This window comes from Gadus chalcogrammus, chromosome 17 (genome assembly GCF_026213295.1).
Source record: "Gadus chalcogrammus isolate NIFS_2021 chromosome 17, NIFS_Gcha_1.0, whole genome shotgun sequence".
In the NCBI taxonomy this organism is placed as follows: Eukaryota; Metazoa; Chordata; class Actinopteri; order Gadiformes; family Gadidae; genus Gadus; species Gadus chalcogrammus.
Window position 1 is genome coordinate 9,491,861 of NC_079428.1, and position 18,176 is coordinate 9,510,036.

Sequence of the window (18,176 nt, forward strand, 5' to 3'; positions counted from 1 at the left end):
GCGAATACAACATTGTTAGCCGTGTTTTAGTTACTGAATGTGTGGGTTGGCCTTAATGTTGTAATGAAACAAAATGTTGTGTCCTCAGTTACAATGTACTAATTTTAAAGGGGAAGGGGACTAGTGAAGGCCTTGTTCTCCTCGCCGCCGTTGGGGGAATCTAGTGCCAAGGACCTAGCGTTTAGAGACAAGATGGCCGCCAGGGACACAAGGCCCGCTACGTCATCCTGACAACGTCCTCCTCAAAAAGACAAGCGACCTCATCATCTCGTTACAGTTATCGGAAATGTGTGATGTAATGCATTGACGAATTGAGGCATTAAAGTCAATCTTGTTTACTACAGACGCTGGTGTCGATGTGATTCATTGAAAAGTTTCAGTTTGGAACTTGAAGATATTGTGTTGTGTAACATTGGCTTGTTTAGGCATGGAGGCCGAACCCTTACGGTGGTTCTTATTCCTCACTTCTCCTGTCTCACTTTGTCAAAGGGCTCACTATTTTGCAGCGAACTGATAGCCGAACAACGTTGAAAACATTTCGGATACACTCTACCCACTGCTTTTCATCTGAGGTTTATGGCTTGTGGTTTGCTGTGCATGCCTATTTATAGAATGGACAGCGGATTCATATTACCGGGCGCCAATGCTCCTTGATGTCGCAGGGCAACATCAAGGAGATTTGCTTCCGCATCAAGGGAGCCTAGCCACGCCCTAGATCATGACGTACCGGATGCAGAAATATTCTTGTTTTCTAGCATTGCTAGCATCGTAGCATCATAAGCGAGAGGTCTGACGCCTGTTTTCCACCGGGGACGTACGCACCGCGGAACGGCTGCGAACTCTGCCCTGCGTTAATTGCGAGCCAGCCGTATTCACGCGAGATCACGCGATAATCCTAAACCTAATGGACTCATCTTCCACTCCCAAAACGACTGCAATTAAATGCCAGGCTTTGTCCTTTCTGACATTGTCCTTATAAAAATTATGATTTAATTCATAAATTATTTTATGTTGCGTTATCTACTTCTTGGCCCCAAGAATCGAGGGACCCGTCCACAGCCCGCTTAAACAGCTGCCAGGCTTGGCCGCTGAGCACTGGTGGATTGCGAAAGTATGCACTGCTCCTGGGGCTTGCGTCTTTGGCCACCAGTCAAGTGAGCCCTCTGGTGGCCGCAAAGTGTGTTGTTCCATGTTCATCTTTTTTCAACGTTTTGGGTCAGGATTAGAAGTAATGAAACGGGCAAAATGGAATTAATAATTTATTTATGTGTTCATGTCTAATTATGTAATTTTGTCTTCTGTGTGTGGTGGGGGCCTCTTAGCGGCCCCTCAGAAAATGGATGCCCAGCCTCCATCAAATCTCCAATGTTTGCAGTAAAGTTGGCAGCCCTTTTCTGCAAACGTTGGCCTTTTTATCTAGAGTGACTAAAGTCACTCTAGATAAATTAATGTCTGATGCCAAACAATTAACTAAAAGGGACTAAAAGGTAAAACAAATAACTAAAAGGTGCTTATCAAGTGTGGATGGACCTAATGGCTTTCTCTTATTAGCTGTATCAAACAAACAAACTCACTGGGTACTACCTTTTGAGTAAGAAAGTCAAGTCAATTGAATGTAGTGGAATAAAAGCCGTCTGCACAAATACACAATAACATCTACATTAGTGATACAGTACTGGGGTCAGAATCTCTCTTCTCGTTTCAAGTCGGGGATCAAACACGTCTGTGGAGGTTCTGTTTATTTGTAGGTTAAGAAGGTGAGTGGGCCATCTAAGGTGAAAGCCATCTTAATCCCGTCAGACGCATAAACTGTCCATTTGATTCAAGCACCCAAATAGTTAGTATCTTTTAACGGGCAGCTATTATAACACCAGGTTGATAAGGAGATCACAAGTGAGAGGTTATATATTCTGTATATAGATAAATATATTTATATTTATACAACGGGTGGTTTAAATCCAGCGATCTGATTGGTTCCTAACTGTTGTATAATGAGCGTATACATAACTGCTATGACGCCCAATCATTTTGTGAAAGTTTGCTTATCACTCCGTGCCTGGAAGTAGAAACGGTTACAAAGTATAAAAGTAGTTGCATAAAAGCAATAGCACAGTTCACTGAAGCCTAAAATGTTGAATCAGTGGTATGTGCTCATTATACCACTGTGAAGGGGGTCGCCGGCCCTCCGCTGCGCATCAGGCCGAACAACGCCCCTTAACAGTGGTATAATGAGCACATACCACAGCCTGTCGTGATCTATTCTCTCTCTCTCTCTCTCTCTCTCTCTCTCTCTCTCTCTCTCTCTCTCTCTCTCTCTCTCTCTCTCTCTCTCTCTCTCTCTCTCTCTCTCTCTCTCTCTCTCTCTCTCTCTCTCTCTCTCTCTCTGATTTTATAGGCAACACCTATGCACTTAGCTCAGTGAAAAAATTATTAGATGTAATAGCAAATATATTTTGCATAAACATACCCTTAAAGCCAGTTTGGAGAGAAGAACGCACACCAGAATAGTCCTGTTTAGTAAGCAGGATTTGATGCCGCATTCCTACACTTATAAAATGCAATTCAATATAGAAGTAATCCAAGTATTCAGAATACAATACTCAGATTGATTGATGCAACGGAATGCGTGACATATTACATTTTTGGGCATGTATTCTGTAACTGGATACATTTTAAAAGTATCCTTCCCAACACACACACACAGATTTTACTTTTTAAAGTACTTTTACAGTATAACATTTGATAGATATTTTGGAGAGAGAGAGAGACTATATAATATAGATCTGGATGGATCCCAATGGGCTCTTCCCATCAGATCTGGGCGGACTCCCTCTTGTGATGTCACTAATGGATCCATTTTGATAAAGGCTTGCCATGGCCCGTCCACATCAAACCCACCTGGTCGTCCAATGGGTTCCCCTTTACCTCATGAAATAAGTGGAGCATCCAGACAACAATTATTCCGCAAATTATTTATTGAAAACGCAGCGGGTGTCATTAACAATCGTCTGTACAGATGAGGGTGGGGTAGAAATGTGAGAGGCGAGTGCAGGAACGAGGCTAGGCTAAACTAAAACAGGAACAGACACGGACACTCGTACTGCATTTTGATTTCCATTTAGTTTTTGCCCGTTTTTTTTTCCACAAACATTTCAGGATCAAAACAAACGTGTCGGCAGAAAAACATGCTCGATATGACAGGCCATGGTGCACAGAACAGTTTCCCGATTGGTTTACAGTTGTATAAAATAAGACGGCGTCCTGAACAAAGTACCATCGCATCGGTACCCTACCCCCTGTGGGGGTCTGTGTAGTGGTGGGGGTCTGACCTTTGTTCTTTACAAATGTTGGTGCCGGGTTGGCAGGGATTACCACTCACTCAAAACAAAATCCTTCCTTTGCACGCCCGTCCGTACACACATCCTTCCTTCCTTCCTTCCTATCCTAGCTTCCTTCCTTCACCGTTTCTTGGGGGGCTGGGCTGTGCGCGGCGGGGTGATGGGGCGGCTGGTGTTCATGCCGCCATATTGGTACTTGGCCTTCTTCTCTGACGGCTTCAGGATCTACGCAAACAAAGAGATTGGGTTGAAATCGATCTCATTCTTCTCATTGACTTACACACACGCATGCATGCACATACACTCACACACGTACACACACTTGTACCCCATATACACACATACACCCATACACACACGCACACACCCACACATACGAGTACAGACAGACACACACACGCTTGCTCTCTCTCACACACAGTGGGGAGCAGCAGACACCTCTATATTTAGACATTGCTAAACTCACACACACACACACACACACACACACACACACACACACACACACACACACACCTGGAAGGAGCACATCAGGGTCTCGTCAACGCTCATCATGCCCCCTGCGTTGTCGAACTCGCCGCAGTAGTTTGGTGCCGAGAACAGCGTCACCAGCTGCCTCTTGGCGAAGAACTCATAGCCGTCCTCCACCACCTGGGGGCGCCAGAGAACAGGCTGATTAATATAACCCTTAACACGGTGACTCAAAAGGGGCTCAACAGGCCCCACATTGTTCACCACTAACCCCAACACTATGAGCCCTCTTAGGGGCAGAGGGGGAAGTCCAGAGGGGAGAAACCTGGAGAAGAAACACACAAGAGGGATCCCTCCTCACAGGGAAGGTTAGGAGGGCATTAGCTGCCCAAAGGGCAGTAGCACAATAAAACTGCAGAAACTAATATTAAGTAAGTTGAAGTTGTGAGAAAATAGATTAGTAAAAACACAAACAAGGCGACACAATCTATCAATATTTTGCCTGACAAATGTACCGCAAGAGTTAAAAACACAGACACTAAACACAAAGAGACACAGGACTGGACAGACTTGTATTTAACGCTTCAACAGGGCACCGTTAAACAGTTATTTTGTGGTTTGACATATGACATATCTCCTAACAAGGGTGTGTGTGTGTGTGTGTGTGTGTGTGTGTGTGTGTGTGTGGCTGATGCCACTCTCTGTCTCTCCTTCGCTCTCTGGCTCACGCGCACAAATCTAGGACTCACCTTGAACCCTGTTTTTGGAGTGTGTGTGTGTGTGTGTGTGTGTGTGTGTGTGTGTGTGTGTGTGTGTGTGTGTGTGTGTGTGTGTGTTGTAGGGGCCTGGTACCTGGTGGGCCCGACAGATGAGGTCCAGGTCATGGCGGTTGAGGAACTTGCTGACCACGTCGGCGCCGAAGGTGAAGGAGACGCCGCGGTCGTTCTCCCCCCAGCCCTGCACGTCCTTGTCCGGATCGGACCACAGCAGGTCACACAGCAGCCCTGGTACACACACACACACACACACACACACACACACACACACACACACACACACACACACACACACACACACACACACACACACACACACACACACACACACACACACACACACACACACAAAATAGGTATCTTATTTAATGTCATGCATAAGTTCTACATTTACATTTAGGGCATTTAGCAGATGGAAGTACATTTGTTAGAAGAAGTGATACAATCGATTGCACAATGTCGAAATTACCGTTTGCCATGTTCTCTCATGTCTATATACAATATGTAATTATTCTTTCTTAACGATTCAATTTAATCAGATTTGTATTCTTTATTATAATTGTTCTTCTTGCGTTTTTTTGTAGCAAACTTTACAACCTTATTTTCTTACGTTTAGCTAATGTTCCTAACTTCCGCTAGGTAGCCGATCGTAAGCCTTTTTAAATGTAATAATTTTGTTGAAACAGGTAGGTTGGGGTCCAACAGTTCCCTCATCTACCATGAAGGAAATCTCGTTCTGGCCTGTGGTATGAAGCTGCAAGTTCAGTGCCCTGTAGGGAGTGCCTATGTTAGGGAATGTTATAGCGCTGTGCACACACACACACACACACACACACACACACACACACACACACACACACACACACACACACACACACACACACACACACACACACACACACACACACACACACACACACACACACACACACACACACACTAAGAGGGACCCTGAGAATGATTGCCTTATTTAGGCATGTGTTTCCCAGTAATAATGTTCAAGGACAGAAGGGGCTCGATGTAAATCATAACTTCATAAAGCGTGTGTGCTTGCACCTGTGTCAGGCACGTCGGTTGGTCTCATGATGCGTCTGATCTGCTCCATGGACTGGAGGTCAGGAGACAGACCTGGTGGTAGAGAATCACAGAAGGCATTAGTAACACAACCCTAAATCCAGTGTAAGATGCCTTGGGTTTATAAAACAGATATGCGTGACACAATTAAAATATAAAAAAAACGTGTGCAAAAGTTTATTAGCTTAGACTGGTTAGCCAAAAGCGCTAGGTAAAATGTGAGAGGCGGGCTAAAGATCCCTAGGGGAGCAGCTTGAGTTGTGGGGGTCACCTCCGTGGCAGCAGAAGATCTTCTCGTCCACGATGGCGGCGATGGGCAGGCAGTTGAAGCAGTCGGTGAAGGTCTTCCAAAGCTTGATGTTGAACCTCCGTTTGCCTGCAGAGCAGAAGACGGGCGTTCATGAGCCGAGCGAAGGGGGTGGGGGGGGGGGGGGATTCTGACGTGGGGATTGTAGCCATTAATACACTCACACACTTTTTTTTAACAAAACGACACAAAAGTGTCACTTGTTAAAAACTGCCATTTCACGATTCCGTTATGGGCATTTATGTTCATTGACTGTGTGTGTGTGTCTGTGTGTGCTTGTGTGTGTACTTGTGCTCCCGTGTCTGTACTTGTACGCTTGCTATTAAACACACGCATCCACACAAAGCGCGTTGCTAGCGGTGGACCCACACTCGTCGTAGAAGCCGTAGATGCGGTTGATGGAGGCACACTCGTGGTTGCCGCGCAGCAGGAAGAAGTTCTCGGGGTACTTGATCTTGTAGGCCAGTAGCAGGCAGATGGTCTCCAGGGACTGCTTCCCCCGGTCCACGTAGTCCCCCAGGAACAGGTAGTTGGCCTCGGGCGGGAAGCCCCCGTACTCAAAGAGCCGTAGCAGGTCTGTGTACTGGCCGTGGATGTCCCCTATCGGGGAGGGAGGGAGGGAGGAAGTTACAACAGCCTCAGCCATGTAAACGGCTGGTTCTCAAGCAAAGTAACCCAACCTAACCTCACTTTGGAGAGGGTTCAACCCAGATGGAGGAAGGATAGGAAGCCAGGAATGGATATGAAATTAAATACATGATGAAAATTAACAAAGAGAAAGGTGCGAAAGAAATATCGAAATACAAAGAATACCAAAAGAAGGAAAGTAAGAACAAGATCTAAAGAGAAGGATACAAGAGATGTGAGAGGGAATGATGCGTGTGATAGAGGAGGTGGAGGAGGAGGTGGGTGTGTTAGAGGAGGTGGAGGAGGAGGTGTGTGTGTTAGAGGAGGTGGAGGAGGTGGGTGTGTTAGAGGAGGAGGAGGAGGGTGTGTTAGAGGAGGTGGGTGTGTTAGAGGAGGAGGAGGAGGGTGTGTTAGAGGAGGTGGGTGTGTTAGAGGAGGAGGAGGTGGGTGTGTTAGAGGAGGAGGAGGAGGGTGTGTTAGAGGAGGTGGAGGAGGTGGGTGTGTTAGAGGAGGAGGAGGAGGAGGTGGGTGTGTTAGAGGAGGTGGAGGAGGTGGGTGTGTTAGAGGAGGTGGAGGAGGGTGTGTTAGAGGAGGAGGAGGAGGGTGTGTTAGAGGAGGAGGAGGTGGGTGTGTTAGAGGAGGAGGAGGTGGGTGTGTTAGAGGGGTGGAGGAGGTGGCGGCTGTGTTAGAGGAGAAGGAGGTGGTCGAGGAGGTGGGTGTTTCTACGTCTCGGGTGTGGGGGGTACTGACCACAGATCTTCAGGGGGGCCTCCAGCTCCAGCAGGATGGGCTGGCTGAGGAAGATCTCCCGGGACTTGATGCAGAGGCCCCGCACCTCCGCCTCCGTCATCTGGACGATCTTCCCGGGGCGGCATCCTCGCACTAGGGGGGAGAGGGGGAGGGGTCGGAGAGAGGTTACCATCACGCCTCTGCACAGAAGGCCCCGGGCGCCCCAACTAGACATCCCGGTTTCCCTGGTTACCATTTAGTATCTCACATTTAGTATCCACAGCGTCCCGTCTAAAAAAAGGGAATCATGGAATATATAGGTCATTAAGGAGCAGGTAGGGGTTAGACAGTGACTACAGAGACAGGTCATTAAGGAGCAGGTAGGGGTTAGACAGTGACTACAGAGACAGGTCATTAAGGAGCAGGTAGGGGTTAGACAGTGACTACAGAGACAGGTCATTAAGGAGCAGGTAGGGGTTAGAAAGGGAATACAGAGACAGGTCATTAAGGAGCAGGTAGGGGTTAGACAGTGAACACAGAGACAGGTCATTAAGGAGCAGGTAGGGGTTAGACAGTGGATACAGAGACAGGTCATTAATGAGCAGGTAGGGGTTAGACAGTGAATACAGAGACAGGTCATTAAGGAGCAGGTAGGGGTTAGACAGTGAATACAGAGACAGGTCATTAAGGAGCAGGTAGGGGTTAGACAGTGAATACAGAGACAGGTCATTAAGGAGCAGGTAGGGGTTAGACAGTGAATACAGAGACAGGTCATTAAGGAGCAGGTAGGGGTTAGACAGTGAATACAGAGACAGGTCATTAAGGAGCAGGTAGGGGTTAGACAGTGAATACAGAGACAGGTCATTAAGGAGCAGGTAGGGGTTAGAAAGGGAATACAGAGACAGGTCATTAATGAGCAGGTAGGGGTTAGACAGTGAATACAGAGACAGGTCATTAAGGAGCAGGTAGGGGTTAGACAGTGATTATAGGGACAGGTCATTAAGGAGCAGGGAGGGGTTAGACGGTGATTATAGGGACATGTCATTGAGGAGCAGGTAGGGGTTAGACAGTGATTATAGGGACAGGTCATTAAGGAGCAGGTAGGGGTTAGACAGTGAACACAGAGACAGGTCATTAAGGAGCAGGTAGGGGTTAGACCAGTGGTTCCCAAACTTTTTTTCAGGGGACCCCCTTTTGGACTTGAGACTGTTTTCGCGACCCCCCGCCCGCGCGACAATAATTATTATTATTATTGTTATTATTATTATTATCATTATTATTATGCAGTAGTAATCATAACCATTATTATTATTGTTATTTTTAATAATGTTATTATTACTATGTAATATAAATTATGGTCGTCGCTGAGGAAAACTGAATCACTGAATTAATCACTGCGGGCCGATTATCAGACTGACGTTCGATGGCGGGACAAACCGACAAATATAGAATCAAAGGGTGGGGTTACAGGGGGTTCTTTTCAAAGGTGGATTTCTCTCTGCAAAGTGCCTGTGCATTAAAAGCCTATTCTGACGCCAGTATTCTAATATAATGTTTCATATAATTATTCGTATTTTTATTTATTTATTTATTTATTTATTTTTTTTAATATGCAAACTGGCCCATCTCTCCACGACCCCCCTGACGGTGCTCCGCGACCCCCAGTTTGGGAACCGCTGGGTTAGACAGTGAACACAGAGACAGGTCATTAAGGAGCAGGTAGGGGTTAGACAGTGAATACAGAGACAGGACACTAAGGAGCAGGTAGGGGTTAGACAGTGAATACTGAGACGGGTCGTTAAGGAGCAGGTAGGGGTTAGACAGTGAATACAGAGACAGGTCATTAAGGAGCAGGTAGGGGTTAGACAGTGAATACTGAGACAGGTCGTTAAGGAGCAGGTAGGGGTTAGACAGTGAATACAGAGACAGGTTGGTAGGGGGCGTCTTGCTTGCTGAGCAGTGGAACACTCTAACCACCAGACTGTGCTGTTCAGACTATCATGTTGCTCCTCAAGGGTTCCTCCCTCTGGCTTTGGGGACTTTTTCCCCTTTGGCCTTTAGAGGGATTAGGGTTTGAAGTTCGGTATAATGTGGGCCTGTCAAGCCCTTCGAGACTGTAGCTGTGATTAAAGGGCTAAATAAAACAGCATTTGACTGGACTTGACAGAGAGGGAGGAGAATGTGCAGGTTCTTATGTAAAAAAGAGACCAGAGCAGAAGGTTATGGTGTGTATGGAGGTGGAAACAGTAGTTGGAAGGTAGCATGCTCGTCTTGTCAGAAGCCCCTATGACACGTAGCATTGGTGGACTGCAAGACGACCTTTAGACCAAAATACAGGAGCTAAAGTTTAGCCAACAAGTCTGGCTGGAAATAGAATCCGGGCGTCGCTAGCGTTGAGATCTTACGGAATGGCAAGTTAGATACAGAACAAGACCTGGAATTAGTCCAACTTTCAACTTTGTACTACAAATATTCATTACAACCCAAGCGAGCCAGCTTTAGATATCTGGCTTATATCCATCATCGTTGATAGTGAGCCAACGTTCAAACCAGAAATGATATTAAAAGCGTATATGCAACCCAAGCCTTCGGTACCCAGATTTAGTTTCGCCCTTATTTATCTTGCGAAAATCTTAGGAAAAGGAAGAATGCCTTTTCAGTCCTGCCAAGATGCAGGAGCCTTGATTTGACCCGTACCCAGTATTTCATGTCTGATTGATGTCCACAATGCTTTGATCGGATGGTCCCTTTAAAAGTTTGTCGGTTAGCCCTTGGTCTGTCAGTTTCTTCAATGAGGCTTTGCGGTAAAACCTTTATGATTCCCTCCAATGTTTCTTGCTTTATTGTCGTATGTTAAAGTCTGATGGATTTGTGATGACCCCATCAAGATTCATAACCATATACATCAGGGGGCCCTGTCCAAAAACCCAAACACATTTAGGGCCTAATTGGTTGAGATCAATGGGGGCTCAGATATCCTACTCAAGACAGGAAGGCTTCCTCCATTGTGCTGTCCGGGAAGAAACCAGATATCCTGAGAGTTGAGTGTTGAGAGACCCTCTGACTTCACTCCCCTTGAGTCTGTCATGTCTCACCAGACCTGTTTCCGCATCGCTAGTGTTTCTATTCGTCTGTGAGGTGAGGTGCTTGAGTGACCTATGGGGACGTTCGATTCAGTCCTAAGGCTTTCAGGAAGGCGTTGCCGTGTGTGTGCGTGTGTGTCACTCCAGACAGCGTCTGTGTATTTGTTTGTTTGGGTGTGTTCACTATTTGACTATTAAGTCATTTATCAGGCGGGCTGTTGTCCAGAGCCACACAGTGAATTCTCTCCCAGAGCCCGGGCCTCAGACTAGGTCTAGGCAAGACCCGGAGGCCTACGGCGTGTGTGTTGTATAACGCCAGCATGCCACACACACACACACACACACACACACACACACACACACACACACACACACACACACACACACACACACACACACACACACACACACACACACACACACACACACACACACACACAGTGGGGAGCAGCAGTAGCTCTATATTTAGCCTAAAGGTTGGACTTCCCCCATTAAGTTTTCAACAGTTTACAACAGTTTACACAGTGACCAGGAGGGGGAGGGACGTTGTTGGTGCGCTAGTGGGTACTTTAGTACTGAAGCCCCGGGACACACTAGAGGAATGGTACTGGGTTCAAACCCTGAATAACCACAGCCTAAACCTGCGTGTATACTCCTCCCTGCTGTGATGTGTTGACATGACTGTATTAACTAGGATTGGATTCCTCAGCACACACACACACACACACACACACACACACACACACACACACACACACACACACACACACACACACACACACACACACACACACACACACACACACACACACACACTGTTTAATCAAATCTCACAGGTGCACACACAATGTAATCTGGAATGCAACACAGTGTACACACACATCATTGTCTTTCATGGAAGAAATCCTTCAATAAAACAGCTGGTTTATCTGGAGCTGAACTTCATGTTGGCCATGTTCAAGGTTGTGTGTGTTTGTGAGATGGAGTGTGTGCATGATAGTGTTTCGTGTGTGTGTGTGTGTGTTTGTGAGAGTCAGTAGTACAGTAACAGTCTTACGGGAGCCAAGAAGGGCAGAATTGTGCAGGAGTCATTCCATGGGAATCCCCATGCTGTGATCCATCACTCCTAATTTGGCAGCGTTAGCTTCCCTGCTTACAAGCGTGTATGGTCTTCTGGAAAGTAAGTAAGTAAGCGCGCGCGCGCGCGCGTGCGTGCGTGTGTGTGTGTGTGTGTGTGTGTGTGTGGGCTGAGGAATCCAATCCTAGTTACTCTTCATTGAATTCAGTATTTCAAATTTTATCCAAGGTGACTTCAACGTGGATTAGGATCCATGTCATAAAGGTTTAGGGTTGGCGGGCAGCTTGCTCATGGATGACTATAGGTGTACTGTGGTGAATGGGTATCGAACCCAGAACCTAAGAGTACCCTAGTACTGCACATCTGGTCAGTAAGGATGGCACTCGATGAGGCCAGAGAGAGCGAGCAAGTTGCTAGAAAAACAAAATACCAAAAAGACCGAATAAGAGTCACGTGAGTTGGGCATCATTTGTGGGCAACGATGGAAAGTTCCGGTCCGTACGTTCCGCCCAACCTGCCAGAAACGTTTTTTCCTTTTTAAATAGAGACTCTGTATGAACAGGGCCAAGTAATAGTAGATATTTTCTTTCATCTGCTCTTTGCATCTCAAATTACAAATCCAGTTTAACTTTAAATGTAAAAGTGTAGTTCAAATGTAGCAGGCTGCCATGTTGTATGAATGCCTAAATTAGGCCCAGTGTCTCCTGTTGTTGTAGAACACTTTCCCCCTTCCTCAGGCCGGGCTCAGGGGGTCACCAAGCCCACAGTTTTCCGATCATTAACAGACGAAAAAAAAACCCTCCTTAAATAGAAGTTTCTTAGGACAAGCAAGTCCCGAGCCAAGAGAAGGAGGGAAAGTGTGGAGAAAGGCAGAGATGTGGAGGAAAAGAGAGAGAGAGAGGGTAGAGATAAAAAAAGAGATAGGGAGAGCAGAGGGGGGGAGGGGGGGGCGGTAAAGAGGGGACAGAGAGGGAGAGAGGGAGGGAGAAAAGATGGGTCGAGGGAGGAGAATCACCATCAGGCGGGTCTTGGGATGCATTACCATATATAGGCGCTGCTGGTTGGAGGAGGAAGGAGCTGGGCCTGTCACTCAGAGCGGCCCAAGAGCTTCTTGAGGAGCTGCTTAGTCACTAAGGAGCAACGTTTATCCAAAGAGTGACCTGCGGTGGGTTCAGAGCCAGGCCATTAAGGACTCGGAGGGGGTAGGGGGGTCAGCAGGGGCCATCTTGCTCGAGGATGACGAGGTTTGACGGTAGGCTGACGAACCCAGACACCCAAAGCCCCCCCCCCCCCCCCTAGTGTGCGTTCAGCCAAACGAAGCGAAGCTGAGCCATGTTGCATCGCTCCCGTCAAGGACGCCCCAGAAGGACACACTCAAAACTATGCAGACGCTGTCTCACCCACTGGAGGCGAGGGTGGAACAGGTACGACAGAGAGGGAATGTGAGCTGCTGCAGCATTACAGTTAAATGGGTTTGGACAAAAGCCGTAAAAGAAAAGGACAACCAGCCACACAGCTGTGTGTGTGTGTGTGTGTGTGTGTGTGTGTGTGTGTGTGTGTGTGTGTGTGTGTGTGTGTGTGTGTGTGTGTGTGTGTGTGTGTGTGTGTGTGTGTGTGTGTGTGTGTGTGTGTGTGTGTGTGTGTGTCTCCATGTGCGTTTCTAAGCCCAGGCTTCATATGAGCGGGAGAATGAGCATCACCCACCACATTTTTTTAGCTCTATCCTCGCTAATAGAGCTAAAACGCTAATCTGCTTAGGGTTTGGAAAACATTTGGTTGAAATGGACCAACCACAAGTCGTTTCCTTGAAACCACACTTGCTCTGCTTCTCTGTAGTCATGGTGGTTGGAGGAGCTGGAGAGGGTGTGGTGAATCCTAAACGGGTGTGACTCTGCATCTTTTATGCTCTGTGTGGTCCTCTGACCAGCAGAAACATCTGCATCGTCAGGATCTGAACTTTTACCGCCGCCCCCAGCCCCGAACCTGTTGGTCCTCCACACCAGAATGATAGTGAGGTTGAAACCAGGCAACCACCCAGCCATACCCTCCACCCTCCAGCTCCAACCCACACTTGGAGCTCGGAGAGAGAGACAATACAAGTCTCTCTCTCTCTCGCTCTCTTTCTCACTCTCTCTGAGAACGAGGAAAGTGGAAAATGTCGACCCCCAAACCACCACTATGAATGTAGAATAGCAAAACACTAAACTAGTGAAACCGAGGGAAAGGGGGGAGAAAAGGAGGGAGGACCGGGGGGGGGGGGGGGGGGGGGGAGAAAAGGATTGAGGGTTGGAGAGAGGGAAAAGGAGGGAGGGACGGAGGGGGAGAAAGAAAAGGAGAGGGGGATGGGACTAGGAGGGAAGCCTGGAGGGAGAGAGAGGAGGCGAGAAGAGGACGAGAGAGGGGAGGAGAGGGACAGAGGGAGAGAGGGGAGGAGAGGGAGAGAGGGAGAGAGGGGAAGAGAGGGAGAGAGGGGAGGAGAGGGACAGAGGGAGAGAGGGGAGGAGAGGGACAGAGGGAGAGAGGGGAGGAGAGGGAGAGAGGGGAGGAGAGGGAGAGAGGGGAGGAGAGGGACAGAGGGAGAGAGGGGAGGAGAGGGACAGAGGGAGAGAGGGGGCGAGCCATCCCAGCGATGCCATCTCAGAGCTGCGTCTTCTCTTTCTGTGGGCACATTTGTTTCGCCCCCAAAATGTCAAGCGGCATAAATGGCTGCCTTTGTGTTGAGAGAACGAGTGAGAGACTCGGGTAAACACAAAACAGACTGGTGAAATAGGGACGGGACATAGAGGACGGACAAAAGACCGAATCAACAAAGAGCGAAAACAGAGAAGGCGATAAAGAAAAGTTAAAGTAAAAACGATCAATTCAATCAAAATGTTCACCGTCTTCCGGTCCAAAGCTGTGGTGACAGTTGTGCCTTTCGTTGTCCCAGGGGTGGTTGTGTGTGTGCTTTAGGGCAGGGGGGGGGAGATGTTTGTATGTGTGTGGTGTGAATGTTTTGCCTGAAGATGCTCTGCCATTATTGTTGATTCCGTGACACACACACACACACACACACAACTGTCTCTTTGAGCCCCCCATCGTAAGGGTGGGGGACTGAATCTCTCACACACAGTACATCATGTGCTCTCTAGTAACGCGAGAGGGCGTTATCATCAGCACCGAATTCTCTCTCTCTCTCTCGCTCGCTCTCTCTCTCTCTCTCTCTCTCTCATTGGCTGCACAGGTTCATGTTGGCTCATGGCTTTGGCCAACAAGAAAGAAACTTAAATGGCTGAACTTTCCATTTTCATTCATTGTCTGTCCCTATCCAATCTGTTTATAGGTCCCTCTCTCTATCTCTCTCTCCTCTCCTTCTCTTGTCATCTCGCATTCTCATTCCCTCCCTCTCTCCTCCTTCTTTTTCCCCTCCTTCCTCCACTCTTATTCCCTCTCCCCCCCAGCCTCCCTCCCCCCCAGCCTCCCTCCCTCTCTCTCTAGAGCCAGGGGGCTGTGTGGGCGGAGCCCTACAGAGTCCTGCCCGCCATGCCAGCCAGGACACAGAGCTGCTGTTGTTGTATAGCTGCTGCTGCTGCTGCTGGTGGTGGTGATGGAGGAGGAGGCGGCGGCGATGGTGGTGCTGGTAAAGCTGGCCTCACAAAGGCTTAGCGTTCGGGGGCCCGGGGACACGCACACTGCCTGCTGGGATGCGCTGAGGTGCCCGGGCTCCCCGCCCCAAACCAACACCGACGTGAGGCCCGTGAGCAAGGCACTGTCGCAGGTGGTTGCCGGTGGAAACGGTAGGTTTGGCTTAGGACCGACTTAGGCCAACATTGTGCAAGCAGACCACACACACACACACACACACACACACACACACACACACACACACACACACACACACACACACACACACACACACACACACACACACACACACACACACACACACACACACACACACACACACCGAAATCAAATATAAAAGGGAATGAGCTGGAGTTCAATAAATGGGCGACTAACAAAGAAATACATAGAAATTCTAACACAGGTCATTCCCCACCCCAACTTTAAAGCACGGAGCTCTGCTACAATGCACTGTGCAGACAGGAAAAGATTCAAACAAACTGTTAACATTGGGTTGTTCCCCAGGGGAGGATCAGATTAGGTACTAATCACACACACCAACACGCCGCCAAAATCAGGGTTTAAGGTGAGTCGTGGATTTGTGTCTGAGCCAGAGAGAGAGAGAGAGAGAGAGAGAGAGACATCAGCCATCACCAGAGAGGCTTGCGTGACAGGAAGGGGGGGGGCGCACGAACACACACACACACACACACACACACACACACACACACACACACACACACACACACACACACACACACACACACACACACACACACACACACACACACACACACACACACACACCTCTCTATTTCCGATTAACACCTCTTGCCCACTGCCCCGTCCGTCAACGGATGGCGGAAGGCGTGGCTGACGGATGGGGGAGTGGTCTTTGCAGAGGCATCCGTCAGCCAAGCCCGAGCATACACGATCTGATCGGATGACGGATCCGTCGCTGCCCGAAAAGTTGACAATTTTTCAACTTCTTGACGGAGCCGACGGATCCAACGGAACGGACGGATCCACAATGCATTGCGGCTCCGCCCCATTCAAAGTCAATGGGATCCGTCAACGGACGGATGCAGTGGGCAAGAGGTGTAAGGGCTTCTAATATTGTCTCAGAGATGCTACCATATGCTAGTATTAGCCGGTATGCTAACCCCATATAGAGCACAGATAACTAGACACAGCAGTGATTCCAACAAATAATGGTTGTTCCGTTCATTCTAGTTCAGAGGAAACAGCCATAAAAGGGGTCACCCATGTGACAGAATAGATAATATATTAAAAACTAAAAAATGTATCAGCAATGGATTGGTGATCCATCGATGGATACTTAGTGAATTCACCAAGGTTTTGAGAATGAAGTTCAAAACAGCTGCTTTCTTGAAGTCTTTGTAAAACATTAATCACCAGTAATACACACTCTATTGAAGGGCCACGGATGAGAATTGTCTTTTTCTTCGTTGGAGTTACAAAAAGTATTCATGCATCAATTATTTACACCATTATCATTAATAATTGTAAAAATAAGCCACATGTCAACACAACATATAACCTCCAATCACTAATTAGCTGAATGAAATATGCTAATTCTCTGTTGATCTGACAAAGTTTGCTCATTCGTGTGGGCTGCAAAAATGTATTTTTCCATTAGTGTGTGTGTGTGTGTGTGTGTGTGTGTGTGTGTGTGTGTGTGTGTGTGTGTGTGTGTGTGTGTGTGTGTGTGTGTGTGTGTGTGTGTGTGTGTGTGTGTGTGTGTGTGTGTCGCACATAATTCCTCAGACAGAGAGTACACTGTCTTGGTATTAGACAGTGGTCTTCGAAACACTGTTGGCTAAACCAAAGACTATTAACCGCATTGTGCTCTTAAAACAGGCTCTTGAGACTAGAATACATGTTTAAAGAGAGCTTCTCCCAACATTGTTCCGTACAAAATGTAATCCCTCATAAGCAGCCTACTTCTGAATTCCATCTTTACACCATTAGTGCAAACAGCTGACCAGAAACCAGAGATTTCACTTTAGTATTCCATATACACACAAAGCATTTTTTTTATTATAGTTACATCTCTAAGTAAGGGTTGTCAATGTGCAACTTTTATATCCCCGGGAAGAGACATCATAGGAACTATATTTAAAGATGACATTAAGGCTGAAGGTTTGGGAATTGAATCTATGCCCTGTAGAGACTGTTCCTGTGAGACTTAGGTCTGGAACTTTCTAACCAGGACTGATAGAATGCAACACTTTATACTAAATTCAATAATTAAACCGTGTCTCAATTATCAACATTCTTGCTCCCTGTTATAATACACTGTTGCCATATAGAAAAACGACATTATAACAGGAGCGGTGGAAGGCAGTGGTTGGGGCGAAAGGTGTGCCTATGTTTGGTATTGAGAGACGGGACTGCCAGCTTCAACACCCCCCAACACAGCAAGCCTCCTATATCCCCGATCGGTGCCCTCACACCCCCGCATCCATGTGTACATTTTCTCCGGCAAACAATTCAACGTGAACACAAGTAAGTGAAACTCACCCTCTAGAAGCCTGGAAATCAGCGAATCCACGTCCAAGTCCCCCTCCGCCATTTGTGTAGTGAGCCGAGCGGTAGGAGCCGGTGCTGCCAGCAGGGGGCGGTGGGGAGCCGCTTCCGTGTCCCGGAATGCACACACACTGCGGAGGAGTGCGTGTGTGTGTGTGTGTCTACTTTGAAACGTGTACATATGTTATAGTCGTGCAACTTTTCATACAATAAACTAAACTATTTTTTATGTATTATTCATATAGTAAAACACAATAGAGCTGAATTGAAATACAAATATCCGATGTGGAATGGTAAACCTAATACAGCTCTTATTTTATTAAATCCCGATGCAATCATGCTCTATTTTAATGTAATGCTTAGAACAGAAAAAACGTATGGCCTTGGACTGTTGATATTATGATATTTGGACTTTTGGCGCATCCTTGTGGTTAAGCGATAGTACTGCCGGACATGATTTTTGTATATAAAAATTGGATAGTAACTTTTTAAATATGACATCCTATATTACCTTTAAAATATACCTCCATACTAAGGTCA

The 18,176-nt window shown here is 47.3% G+C and overlaps 1 protein-coding gene across 1 annotated transcript; it reads right to left on the minus strand.

Moving 5' to 3' along the window:
• Window positions 1-2,941: 2,941 nt before the first annotated feature.
• On the minus strand, window positions 2,942-17,790 carry LOC130370045 (serine/threonine-protein phosphatase PP1-beta catalytic subunit-like). The gene is made up of 8 exons (XM_056575675.1): window positions 17,631-17,790; window positions 7,344-7,475; window positions 6,336-6,566; window positions 5,931-6,035; window positions 5,642-5,713; window positions 4,662-4,813; window positions 3,855-3,989; window positions 2,942-3,563 (listed from the first exon to the last, which is right to left on the minus strand). The coding sequence occupies exons 1-8, from the start codon at window positions 17,680-17,682 to the stop codon at window positions 3,459-3,461; spliced, it is 984 nt and encodes a 327-aa protein (XP_056431650.1). The 5' UTR covers window positions 17,683-17,790; the 3' UTR covers window positions 2,942-3,458.
• Between the last annotated feature and the right edge of the window lie 386 nt (window positions 17,791-18,176).